Source organism: Anas platyrhynchos, chromosome 3 (assembly GCF_047663525.1).
Source record: "Anas platyrhynchos isolate ZD024472 breed Pekin duck chromosome 3, IASCAAS_PekinDuck_T2T, whole genome shotgun sequence".
In the NCBI taxonomy this organism is placed as follows: domain Eukaryota; kingdom Metazoa; phylum Chordata; class Aves; order Anseriformes; family Anatidae; genus Anas; species Anas platyrhynchos.
The window spans coordinates 11,557,675-11,571,785 of NC_092589.1; the positions used below are offsets into that span (position 1 = coordinate 11,557,675).

A 14,111-nucleotide genomic window follows, 5' to 3' on the forward strand; every position below is an offset into this window, starting at 1 on the left:
TGTAGTAACCACTTGTTCAGCATTCCAGGGGAGGGAAAACTATGGCAAGTCAAGCACTAGCAAAAGAGGATCTTTCTTGTAGATGATATCAGACATGTCTTACAGTAATTGAAGGCTATAAATATAGTCCTTCTCCACAATGTTTTTGTTTGTACGTTTGGTTGGTTCTTTTTTCTTGCTGTCCGTTAGTCTACAACACAAGAGTAATTCATGTCAAAAGTGAGAAAAGGAACTGGTGTTGAAAAAATATTTGCTGCGTGTGTGGAAGTATGATTAAATAGAAGGTAAAAACAGATGGAGGAAGCATGGAACGTGAAGGCCTACTCTTTTTTTTTTTTTTTTTTTTTCTCTTGCAGTTATTATTTCCTTGTGCTAGGCCTGCTCTCTCTTCTCTAGTGCAAGCATTCAGTATGTGCCTCTTTCCTTCCACATCTCCGGAGTGACTGGACTGGCCTCATAATCTATATACTTGTAGTTGCTTTTTAACATTTAATTCCCTTGGACAAGACCTATTTGGTATCTCTGGAAATTGTACTGTCATAAAACTAATCTTCCTTTTTCTTCACAGACATCTATTTGAGTAGCCTTTGTCACCTTGTTGCAACTCCAGTGGCTGTCTGCTGAATGACTTGATTCCGTTCAAGGGTTGTGACAATTCTAGTCATATCACACACAATTCTTAAGGTCCAACTACTGGTGGCATTGAGAGACCTCCTTTGATTTTCAAAAGCACTGCCATGAGTTTGCAAATGGAGCATCTTTGAAAACTAGCTCCATATTAACACCTGTCTCCAATTCATTCCTTGTGAAAAGCTTATCAGAGAGGTGCCTCAACCAAAAAAAGGCTGGGCCCTGCTGAAATGTACTTTTTTTTTCCTTGTTGTGACTGTTTTGAGGATGCACCAGAACACATTCATCCTGGAACATGAAGCTCATTATTCATGTGAAGACTTGTGAGAACTTGATTTAAAGAAAGAACAGTCTGGAGTCATTTATAGTACCAGTATCAGGCAAATAAAAGCATTTATGGAAAGGAAATGAGAATAGGGTAGCATCAAACATAAATTTCCAATCTTTCTCCAAGAAAGAAAGACAGCTTTAAATCCTCATGATGTATGTTAAAAAGAACCACCTGAGGGTCCATACTGAGAGAACTTACTGGCATAGTCTGGTGCAAACACCAGAGCTCTTCCACAAATACACTGATTAGCATTGCCTACCAGAGAAAACACCACTAGTAAGTGGGCAATTGTACCCTTAACTGGGTCCAGAGAAAAGTGACAAGGTAAAATACTAGTAAAATTTTTATTTTTTTTAAATAGACAGTTACACCCCTTGTTTGCTAAGTTGGGTGAGTTTCTATTTTTCATTTTCCTGTGCTGTAGGGTATTTTTGCGTTAGTGAGCTCTGAAGCAAAAATGAGCAGCAACCACAAAGCAATTATCAAGAAAGCAGGGCTGAGCAAACACTCTATCTTTGCGCCATGAGGCTTCCTTCCTCAGAACGACAGACCAGGCTTCAGCGATCCTGTCAGCCTGGGTGAGACACAGGAAATGCCTGCTAGAAGCCCATTTCCTCTGATGTCCTAAATGGACGTGAGGATGCTGTCTGTGCCAGCCTGCTGCCTCAGTGGGACTGCATTTTCTTTGTTATTTCTGAGGAGAAACTTAGCTTATTAAAGAACAGGATCTGATCATTTACCTGAGGTAATTCAAGGAAGCGCACAGGGTGCTCTACCACGCTTACAGGAGACCTACCCAGATTCAACCCCAAGGACAAGAAGCTTCTTGAGCAAAATTCATGTTTCCTTTAGGATAATGGACAATTGCCAGTATTCACTGTGCTCTACCACTGAGGTCATAGATACACTGAGGGCTGCAAATCCTGAAATTCCAAGCACTTTGTGGTTAAAAAAATAAATAATAAAGGCCAAACTGTCTATTGACTCCATAAACAAAGAAATTGGGGTTCAAGTGAGGGAGAAACAATACAAAGGGCACCTGAGCTATAAGCCTAATTTAAGACCCAAGACCTTTGGGGCTGGTGAAATCCTCTGAGGTCCAAATCTCATCACACTGCACTAGCTGATAACTATGGAGTTTCAGAAGTGTCAGAGGAACTCTGTGCTGGGGTGCAGAAAAGAGGTGCCTGTTCTTCTGCAGGTATGTGAGACCAATGTCCAACTACATCTCCATGACATGAATGTACACGCAGGGAGTTCCTCAGGCAAGAGGGAGAGGCAGTTGCATTAATATAATGTTTGAGGATAATAAGCAAAGGATCTTCAGACATATTAGGCTCAGGTCTCTTTAGACCTGCTCTGTATGAACTGTTTTTACTGCCTTTGTGAATTAGAAGATGATACATTCATATCCTTTCTCCTCCCAATTAAAAACAAAACAAACAAACAAAAAAATGCATTTATCCTGAATTACTTTTAAGTCCACATAGTAATCTGTCACTGTATTTATAGCTTTCCATTGTGCTAATAATTATATTGACCCAAATGCATGAAGTAGATCACCAAAATCATAGTTTCATGTTGAACCTAAGCTCCAGACCCCAACAGGCTTGTATCGCCAGGCTGGTCCAGCAGACCAAGACACAGTTCAGCTACAGCAAAATATATTCATACTACATAACTAAAATAACCAAAAACATTGTGTAACACTACAGCTTCAACGAACCAGAGAGAATTTCTTCTTGAACACCAATTAGAATACCCTAGTCTGAAATGACAGCAGCTCCTGGTTTCTTATTCCTTGCTTCTTATATGCATATACATGCATATAAGGGTAACAGAATTGAAGATAAGCTTTAGTTCCACATTTATTTTTAAAGATATCTGAATAAGAACTCGTAAGGATAAGGTACCTTATTTAAAATTTTGAGGTTGTGAAGTTTACTTGCACACAGAACATCCTTCTGCAACAGGAACAGGCTACATGCAGAATCTGGTATTACTTTGACTTCCAGCTCTTGCTTAAAGACTTCGAAGTTTGATGCATACAGTAAGACAAAAAATAAAAAGATTGCTCAGGTAACCTGATACCATCAAATTATAACATTTATTTCAGTTACAAAAATAATAAGGTTTCTTTTACATAACTCAGGCACAGAGCCAAGCATTGAATATATTGCTCTAGGTTAAAAAAGAAAAACCCTAAACACCACCACCTCCATTGGAAGTTCAGTCGGTAGTTCAAGTAATGCATAGATCCTTTCCCTTCTCCTGCAAGATTCTGAATTCAAATACAGGTCATATCAGCAGTAGACGATGCCCTAGCAACTGTTTTGGAGACCTAGATGAAGAAAAACAGTGGTCCTGGAGCAGGGTCTCATGGAGAAATTTAGCAAGGGTCAAAATCAAGTGGATATGGAAGACAGATTGCTTCATGTCTGAAATACCACAAGAGATTTGTAAGTGCTTTCCACATGGTGTTTCCATAATTGTCTGCATTCTCCCTTTCCTTAACACTAAAGGATTATCAAGGTTTGGTTCAGGTTTTCAAATTAGTAAATTTCTTTCCTCAAACCTATTTTATATTACTTGGATGGGAGAACATGGCAGTAGAAAAACTACTGGCTGGTAAAGAAGGAAGTGTAAAGTTTGTCTGAAGAAGCCTTTGAATTATTAGAAGATACTGAAACACAACACAGGCTGAATTATAGGTGACTAGTTGAGCTCTGTACAGTCAGCAACATAATTTTGTCCCCCGGTAATGGTGAAATTCTTGCTGTCTGCAGTGGCAGCAGGGAAAAGCATAAGGCATAACCTTCCCAAGGTAGACTAATTCTTAAAAGAAGCACACACTAATGTGACATGTTCTATGCTGTAATTTAGTAGAGATATTACCATAACAGAAGTGGAAAGTGTTAGCTTGTTAGTGCCCACGATAGAACTGAAGCTTACAACCCACCCCTCCCTCCCACCCCAACCCACAAGCCTTAGGAGGCCTTTCTGGATGATACAGCTTTCTCAGTGAAATGTTAAAATTCCTGTTTTGTTTGGAGTGATTCATTTCAGTTGTCTGTCTTCTGGCTGGTGGATCATCTTCATTTCCCAGTCCTAGAAACTACCTGAATTGCTTTGATCCACTCTGTACGCTCTGTGGACGAAGCTGCTTGCAAGTAATAGTGGACATCGTTTGCTGTGATGATTTCAAACAGGTTGTTTTCAACATCACATTTCTTGGCTACAGGGAAGAAATAAGGAAGTCAGCTATGAGAGAATAAACTCCTGTATGTAAAATGTTTCTTCCTTTGCATCCTGTAAAGAGATTCCCTTCCTTTCTACAGCTGTGCCTGATCATGCCTTTGGAAACCATTTGCAAGATAGGATCCGTGAGATCTGTCACTGTCTTGGAGAGAAAAAATCCACAAGTTCTGCACATTTCACTTTCAGGAGTCCCTGTTCAACTGATACCCAACCATAGAAAAATCTGCAGCTCTGCAGAGAGCTTTCATTACCCAAGCCCTCCAGTGCTTTGCCAGGTACAAAAACAAGAGATTTAAGTCATGTCAGAAATCTCTGGCACTTTTCATAGATGGCAGCACAGCCTACACAGGCATTGAGATGACAACAGACTTTCTGGCTGTTGATGATAGCCTGCCTCTCCTGTGGAGCAGAGTATGCATTGAACAAATGCTTCTCGTTCCTTGCAGCAACACTTAACCATTGCTGTTCCCACAAGTTCTAGCTTTGGGAGGGAACAGAACATGTAGAATAACAAGTAGTTGGCACAACCATTTGTAACGTAAAGCTTCCACATGAAATTCATGAATTAAAATGAGAACTCAGCTTATTCTGTCTAAGGCCAGTTATCCTAACACAGGGACACCATGTCATCATTTTGACAAGTCTGAACAGCTGACAAACAAGATTCCCACTTGCTACTTTTATCACAGTACCCTCCTCCAGTAATTAAGAGAGCCTAGTAATTAGAAGAATTACTGCATCATTGCAAATTGGTTTTGAATTAAAAAAAAAAAAAACACTTGTGGTTTCAGGCAGATTTAAAGAATGCACCAAAAACTTGTAACACAAAACCTATAACTCTTTCAGTAAGGTTCCTTACAGTCTGGCATATCTTCCACTGCTGTCACCACGCAGCCCCTCAAGTGAATTGCTCCGAGAGGATCTTCTCCCTGGGGAAGATAAGAAATCAAAATGAAATACAACTCTTCTGAAACTCTTCACATGTGAATATCTGACTAAAACTCCAGAATGAAAACAAAAACATTTGGTGACTTTGTATATCAAATGGGAAAACCAGGGTATCCTCAGTCTGTCTGATACGGAAGGTAGAAGGTGTGCCAATCTGCAAATAAATAGGAAATCATTCAGAATTTGGAATTCAGGATCTACAGATTATTTACCATGCTCTGAGCAAAGGTGTGGAAAAAAATAATAAACCTTTCGCCAGCAATAGGCCTTCCGTTGATGTTACAGTGAAAAGCAGGTTAGTTATAAAGAAGAGATCTTTAAGTTTTTGTTGTCGTTTGTTTATTAAAAAACAAGCAGCAGGAGCAGATATACATTTGTTTACAATTTTGCCTTCTTCTACACTTCAGGAAGAACTATTGCAATAGCCAAGGATTGGGTGAAGAAGCATTTTTGTTGACATAAGCCTGAAACCTGCAGTTCCTATGAGCTGACACACTTCAGCCTTTTGGGAAAAGAAGCCAGGAGTGGGAAAGATGCTGGAAACAGAGGTCAAACTCCTCAGTGTTGATTCTCCAGTGCATCTAGGCAGCTTCTGCCAAGCAGGACAGACACAGCCTAGAGAACCTGAACTCACAACAATAGCTCTGCCCCTGCTGCAGTGCTGGACAAAATAAATATTGTGGTCTGAATCCACCTGGACACTAGCTTTTGTGGGTCAGGTTTCGTCTATGGTGATGCCCCTTCCTTTCTCAGAGCAGGCCCTGACCCATAAGAATTACACGAGTAACAAAATGCCATGTTTCAGTCTGACACAGAGAACACCTTGATTACAAACTGTAAAATGATGGTATAGCCTTGATTTGCTCTTTTAACCTCATCCACTGTAATCAAATGGGACCACACGTTAATTCTAATTAATCACAAAGAAGAGGTGAGAGCACAGTTCAGCACTGCCTGTTCCCAGGTCTGGATGTCACATGCCAGCCCTAGAAACCATCCTTTCCTCTGCTTTTCCAGAAGGCAGCCAGATAGTGTGAGCGCAAGCAGCTCCACTATCCTGTTTGACCTTTTCCATCACACATCCCCAAGCAAATACTCCACTTATATTTCTAGAAGAATGCAGCTTTAAAAATAAAAAATAAAAAAATAAAACAACCCAAAACAAAACCCACCAAATAAACAGGGAAATAAACCAAAGTTGAACAAATGTATCTTACTCCAGCAGGATCATAGTAGTGAAGATATGCAGGGTCCTCTCTTAAAACAAACTTCCTCACTTTCCAGTTTTTCCTTCGATGTCCCTAGAAAAAATAAAATAAATTCACACGAGATGTCAGAACAAGGTTTAAATGCCACAAAACATGGCTGCAATATGTCCTGCAGGAAGGGTTCAGACCCTAACCTTTCTCCACAGTACCCCTCACTGGCTGGCTTAGGAAGCTTCCCTGCCAGTTTGCTGCCTTCCAGCAATGCTGTTCTGAGGCACCCAGCCTTTGCAGAGCCTCTCACACAGGTGTAGACCAAGCAGAAAGACAGCAAATAGATTTAGCTCCAAGTGGTATAGGCATCCAAATCACATTAACAAGTCAGCCTGGCTTATAGTCCACCAACTCCAATCAGTGTTAAGTGCTTTCAAGCTCTGGGAGATCTCATCCTGGGAGCTCTGGGAGAGCTCAGTCTGGGCCAGCCCACAGCCTCACAGACTCGTACTGGACACATGGACCCTAAGCACTCATGAACTACATCCAGGTCATCTAGTCCTGCCCTTTCTTCCTAGGAGACAAGAAATTTACCCTCCAATGCAAACAACCATCCTGCCATTCATAGCCTGAACCTGATGAGAAATCATAGAAGATGCAGGGAGAACAGCCTGGGAGACATCCCAGGAAATCAAACCCTGTGACCAGGGAAGATGAAACCTTCTTACTCATTTTACAGCATTCACAAAGTAACTGGGGTAACAGCACTTCCCAGCAGATCTAGGTTTTCCCCATCCTTTGCTGCAGTCTTGAGAACACGCATTATCTGCAGAAATGGTGACACTCTCAAGCAGTGATCCAGTTTACTGAAGGTGACCAAATCCAGATTAACTGCTGGAAACTGTTGTGAATCATTTCCTCTCAGTATTTCAAAATATTAGTTTCTCAATTAACTACTGCTGTTTGCAAGAAGTTCCTACTAACTAGACAGAGGTGGATGTGACAGGGTAAACGTTAGCAGAAAGACTCACATCCAGTTTCTTCTGTTGCTTTTGAGTAATGTGGTTGAACAAGAGAAATACAAGTGAGTACCACCAGAAAGTACTTATGGTCCCAACAGATATTTTCTGGTTTCCTTCATGGCAACAAACGTCCAGTTTGTATAATTTAAGCAGATATCCTTGCTAAAACACCTCCTGCTTGTCACATCTCTTCCTTTAGCACTCTCATATTTAATTAAAACACTAAGCTGTCTTGTTCTGTACTAAGAAAATAAACCATGCAACTCTGGACAAAAGCCCTGCTGCCATGCTACAAAATGGGTTAATTGAGTAAAAAGGAGGAAGGACAAAAATTAAACCTGTCAAATGCAGACATTGCATAAGCTAATTTTTCTCTCTTCTTTAAAATTTTTAGGTATAGAAGAGTAATTTTGTATCTATTGATCATCATCCCAGTGAGAAAACAGAAGGTGTGCAATACTGACCTGTTTCAGTAAACATCCTTGTTTGACTACTAAGCCTCTGAATTCTTCTTTCAGGACCACATCATCGTCACTAGAATTCCCCTCGCAGTAAAAACCACTGTCTGGCTGCATGACCACAAGAGAAAATTCAGAAGTTACACAAATGGTGCCTGTTTATATATATATATGTACAAATCTGGCTTCTATTTGGCATCCTTTCACCCTGTTTCTGTTACCAAAAAATTACGAATTTCTTTTTTAAATCACCTTCTCTACTGGAAAACCATCCTGTAAAGTTGAGGACCTCACCAAGTCGCCATTTCAGTATGAGATAGGACTACACCAGGTCTTAGGGCATCTGAAGACAGCTGGAGGATCTACATCTACCTCAGTTCCTATGAAGCCATATGAAGCAATGTTGGCACTGCCAATACACTCCAGGCTGTCCATTCCCCAACCCAATATAACCTTCCTTTCCCTACATCCATCACAATCACCTGAAGTTTGAGAAGAAGAGGAAACTCTCATCTAGGCCATCTTCTCCACACCAGATAAATTGTGATGCTGGTTACTGAAGCCTTACACTGTTCAAATGGTATGAATAAAGGTACGAATAACCACACATATTGCATGTAGTAAGCTTTTGTGCTTACTGTTTACCTGACACCAAGACAGACACCGACCTGCTACAACCTCCTTGCATCACATTGATACTGAAACAAACTAAAAGCAAGATGAAAGCAAGCAAATTACACATGAGGTATCAAAAAAAGTGTCCCTGGTAGCCAGGAACTGTGATGGCCACATGGTTGCCTCCACCAGCACTGTCTGTGCTTCCATTTCTGCACAGGTAAAGTCTTCCTACCAACAAATGAAGTAATGGGAGATTCATTTTTTTCATGGAGTGATTTGATGTGGTAAGTATAAACAAAACTGTAATATTTAAGGCCATTCTACTTAACAGTAGGAAGACCCTTTGTTAGCATCATTTCATAAACCAAACATTTTTTAAAATGTTTGGCTGTGATTGTGCTATTACAAGTTCTACAAATCCATCCACAGAATATGAAACAATTTGAAAAGGTTGGGTAAGCTACCCAGGACAGGTGTTATCAGGTAGATTTAAGAAAAATAAAACATCTCTTGCTTTTTTGCTCACAGGCAAGCTCTGTGTGTGTGTGTGCATGCCTGTGCTGAGTCAGATCTGCCAGCTCAGTGCACAAAAATGTGTTTCCAGCTTGAGTCACTCTGAGAAGCCCCATGATGATGAATTACTCTCTTCCATTCCACTGAATCATTAGGGGAACTGGTGGCTAAGTCCTAGTCACTGCCGAAATTACTGGGAATAATGCCCAAGTTAAGAAAATCTCTGCACTCGGTTCAGAGTGCCAGAAGAACTGTCTTGGTTACAGATGTGAAAGTGAGACAGTATATTCTGAGTGCCACATAAAGACAATTAACATAGATCTCTAGTTCTGTACACTCTTTCCTCCAGGACTTAAGAATCCCAACTCAAACCTGAGAAGAACAGAGTATCTGCAAGTCTGGGACAAAGGAAAACCAGAATACAACACTCACAAAGTAGTAATAGGCATCGCTGAGATCTAAGAAGGGGGTGTCTGAGAGTCCCTCAGCTGCGGCCTTGGAAGTATCTCCTGCAGGCTGTAGGTAGCCTTCACTCAAGAGGGAAGAGGCAAGCATGAGGCCTTCTTTGCGATTTCGGATGGAGTTGCTAGATACCAGCCAGTCAATCACAGAAGTGCCTGGTTACAAGGAAATAAACATTATCAGCCACAACCCAAGCCAGACAGGCAGAAACCTAAAAATACTTGCTGGCACTGGCTTAATTTCCTCCTCCTCTTGCTTAACTTGGCAATATCTGAACACTTTCTTAAGCTTCATCCTTTGAGCATCTCTCCTGTTGGTCAAGATGACCTCTGCCAGGTTTTTTCCTAAAACTTCTCTATGTTCTACAGAGCTTAGAGCTGTTTTGATCTATCTTGAGACTCTTAGCTCTGTGCTCTTTTTATTGAATGGAAAAGAGGAACAAGAGCTTCTTACCTGTAAAGCAGTGATTGAACACTTTCTTATCTTTTTCCAGTTTCAACTCCTTTATTCCCTTTTCAGGATCTTTCATTGAGAGGTACAAAGCACTGTGCATAAAAAGAACCACAGAAACTGTTAGCAAATAAAAAGCTTTAGCCAACTGGTACAGTAATACCATTCTCTTTCACAGGGTCTTCATACTTTATGAGCATAGCAATCTTTATAGACCTACAGTATGACTTAGTTTGGTCTCCTGAAAAGTTTACTGTGCAAAGCACAGAGACCTCACCACCTCGCTATCATAACTGTAGGAACAGAAGAGTAACTGCACAAAGGGCTCACCACACCTCTATTTTAAGACTGTACCAACTTGTGATGACTGCAGTGTGAACAGAGGAACACCCACTGCTGAGGCTCCTCTGCAGAGCTTCACAGCCCTGGTGCTTTGCTATGTTCTCCGAAAGGTCCTCAGCAGAGCAAAAACACTGTGACATCCCCAAAACCTGCATGCTCTCAGAGGCCCTGAGTAACTTCAGTGACTCCTGGTCTGACTTCCTTTTTCCCCCTTGCTTTTCACTTGCTCAAAACTAATTGCCCTTGGGGCTGAAATGACAAGAAGGACAAACACTAAATGTCACAAGCTAAATCCTTTGGTTCATCAGTCAGGGTGATCCTGCTGCTGAAGCCACTGAAGACAGATTTAGTTGGATCTTGGTCTTGCGCAGTGTTACGCAGTGCTTTAAGAAGCACAACGGGCTCACTTGTACCTTGGTATTTACTGTGCTAAGACAAAAGTCACAGTGTCCTTATTTATTTATTTATTTATTTATTTAAAGTACTGACAAGCAGATGGCTTTCTGTATGTTCTCTTTATCTCTTCTTCTCCCTTTGCCAGTTCCAAGACCTCTGGCAGGCACCACTCTCATCACCATCCAAAAACTATTACTATCAATAGCATCTGCCTGCAGAGCAAACAAATGTATAAACTATTTCTAAAATAAATTCTATACTGTACAAAAATGCCTCTGCTGAAAGAATCACACTTTGACTGGGGTCTCCTTTTGTGCTGCAGCGTGCTCAGAAGATTCCTCATAAGTAGAATCCTTTGACAAATACACTTGCTTTGATGAAAGTCAACGTATTAAGATGATCTACTGAGCTCTAACCACTAGCTCATTTTGACCATGCTGCATGCTCTAAAACAGTTACACAGAAAGGACTCCAAGGGAAGCTAGCTAGGTAGCAGAAATGGTTATAGCTCTTCGACACCAAGGTTGTGCATATGCCACACTGGGTGCTGATGGAAGTAAACATGGGTGCAGAGCTACAAGAACAAACCTCAGGTTGATTGTTTCAGGCAGTCTGATAGATTTTCTTGTGGATTTTCTGGCAAACCTTTGGCCTCCATCTATGCACTGAATTGCTTTCTTGATATCCCGTACCCAAGCATCTCTCTCTTCCAGGTAGGCAGCTTGAAAAAAGTGGTCCTGCTGCTTGGCTGCAGTGAGCTTGAAGACAAACTGAAAGGATAAACATAAAAAGGATAAAAATATTTTTTTTTTAATGTTACTTTGGTGTAGCTGGTTGAATATGATTAACTTGGTATCACCATGGCATACCGCCTACCTGTGCCTAAGGGCTACAGAAAGTGCTTTAGAGCCAGCTGAATAAAAATACTCTGAAGAAAAACACGGACAGGCAGAGCAGGTAAATAACTCCTTTTGTTACTTCCCAGTGAGCATTCCTGACTCAGAAAAAGTGAGTGGCACTGCTATTACTGGTGATTTGGGAAGTTCAAAACAGCTGAAAGACTGAAATGCCCAGTCCCTGCAGGCTTACAGTGGGCATAAACTTGTCTTAATATATTTAGAGATGTCCTCAGTTTGAGGAGAACAGCAACGTTAAAACAAACAAATTGCATCATGCTGCTCGGGTACTGATTCACACAGGGAGAAAAGGACACAGTCACACTGTAGAGTAACTGAACACATTTGCAGTCTTTTAAGGGCTTGGTAGGTAGATGAAACATCTGACCCTTACGTACACCTTATGATCACTGCTTTTCTAAATTGATCACAGTGGAAAGCCTATATTCCCCAAGACCCCAAAAGTAAGAACAGATCTTTTATGGTAGGTCTAGGCAGAAAAAGACAGCACCAACCTGAAGAAGAAAAATAATTTAGACTGCTTGATCTCATTTTCATCCAGTGATCTTTTAGATGGAAAATACAGATCTAAGTACTCAGTCAAGAGGGCTTCCATTTCCTCTAAAAATGTAGTTCCCCATAAGTGGAACCGTTATTTGTTCCACTGGTTGTGGAACAAACCAGGTTTCTGGTTGTACTAGAATATATAGACCCAGTGGGCATCTAACTAAAAAGGGCAGTTTAGCAGTGAATCTAAAATATTGACATCAAAACACCAAAGTCTACTGAAGCCTGCTTTTGTAAATGGCATGGTTCTGAACATCCCAAATATCTATCTGCCAGGCTGGTAAACAGAAAATATCCTGATGCCCTGAAACCATGCAGAAGTCCCAGTGAGTTCTATGAAAGAGATTTTGAAATCACAAAGCACTGGATACTCAAAATCTCAATGAAAAGTTAGAGTTTTTATTTCTAGTATGAGGAGAAAGGCCTTTCTGAGTCTTCTCTCAACTCCAGCTTTCAGATACCTAGGCCACTAGGCTAGACAACCAGGCTTCCTCTGAAGTCGTTGGAAAGGTTAAGTCTCCAATCCTAGAACTGACCAGTCTTCTTTCTGGAGATGTTTCTGTTTGTATTTTTGAGAAAATTAGAACATTAACTTGAACTAAACACCAACAATTTAGCTAAATTAAGAGAACACCGTCCCTGGGGGTGTTCAAGGAAAGGTTGGATGTGGTGCTTAGGGACACAGTTTAGTGGGTGACATTGGTAGTAGGGGGATGGTTGGACCAGGTGATCTTGGAGGTCTCTTCCAACCCTAACGATTCTATGATTCTATTGTATGAAATGAATCCTACTACGAGCAACCATACATGATAACGCTATCCAGAGGAAAGCTAAGGGAAAAGCGAAAAAGAAGAAAGGCAGCAGAATTAACAGCAGATTAAGTAGTGATGAAATAGATCAACAACAGTGAACAGTGGTGACTATATTTTACAATAAAATCTTCAAATATATCCTGTTCACAAGAGGCTGTGACTGTGTATCTCTTTAACAAATCCAAGGTTGCTTCCTTTTCCCTCAACATCTGCTTTTTGCAGTTGTTTTAATAAACCAAGTGTGCTGATGATATGCCATGAGGTTTCAGACAGGCCTCGAGGCAGAGACACTTTCCAATTCAACAAGCCAAAGTCAAATCAGATGAATACAAAAGTCTGCTCACAGCTTGATGGGTCCAATTTGCGGCAATGACTAAGTGAGAAAGACTGGACTTAAAATTGACCTAATGAGAATTATCCCACTTCTTACCCTACAGAAGTCTTGCTAGAAATGAAAGTTTAGTTTTAGGTCGATATGAATGTACACAAACCACTGCAAAACAGAATAATTCACACAAGAAGCAGAACCATACGTTTTAGCACGTAACCAACTAGAACATAGTATGCAATGCAGAGGCTTTGCATTCAGCTGTAAAATACAGCTGTAAGATTTAAGATACAACAATAAAAACTCTGCATTTTCAAGGAATACATGCAATAAATGAATCATTTTGGGCAGTAACCGCTTTTTAGAACAATCTCAGTGACAGTATTGCTTGTACAGATAAGCATGTTGCAGTTTTGGCTGTCTGAACAGTACAAGGTTTCAAAGTGTCTCCAGGGCTGCTGGTCTCTGGGCTTGCAGAAACATCCCACGGACCCAAGGAGGATCTGCTCCAACACCTGCTGAAGTCGTTCGTATCACTTCTGCTGACTTCAGACTCCGCAGCAGATCTTCCTTATTAAAAGACATTTTGGGTGCCTTGCTCCCCAAGTCTGACACTGAACACTTTGGACTCTGCCCATTTTGTAGAGTGCACACACGCTGGTGAATTATCTTTTCATCATTGCTAAGTATGATACCGTTACTGACACTTCCAAGCAACCACTACAGAACAGTACTGCTTTGATCTTAGTGCCTTTGTGGGACCTAAAAACAAGCAAAACTGTCTGGAAAACAATACTTTATGAGAAAAGCTTTACTTCTAGCATTATGTTGTAGGACTGTAATACTCTTGAACATGGTACCCTCCTTCCCATGAGTTACAC

At 40.8% G+C, this 14,111-nt stretch overlaps 1 protein-coding gene across 4 annotated transcripts in view; it reads right to left on the reverse strand.

The window, feature by feature from the left end:
* Positions 1-3,049: 3,049 nt before the first annotated feature.
* The window catches only part of PLEK (pleckstrin), a 47,107-nt gene continuing 36,045 nt past the window's right edge, over positions 3,050-14,111 (reverse strand). For all 4 annotated transcript variants that reach the window (XM_005025164.6, XM_072035301.1, XM_072035302.1 and 1 more), the window contains 7 exons: positions 11,216-11,397; positions 9,893-9,984; positions 9,410-9,594; positions 7,853-7,957; positions 6,385-6,468; positions 5,079-5,148; positions 3,050-4,196 (listed from right to left, as the gene is read on the reverse strand). In XM_005025164.6, the coding sequence (XP_005025221.1) occupies positions 4,057-4,196; positions 5,079-5,148; positions 6,385-6,468; positions 7,853-7,957; positions 9,410-9,594; positions 9,893-9,984; positions 11,216-11,397 (858 nt within the window). In that variant the 3' untranslated portion in view covers positions 3,050-4,056. The remainder of the gene's footprint in view (positions 4,197-5,078; positions 5,149-6,384; positions 6,469-7,852; positions 7,958-9,409; positions 9,595-9,892; positions 9,985-11,215; positions 11,398-14,111) is intronic.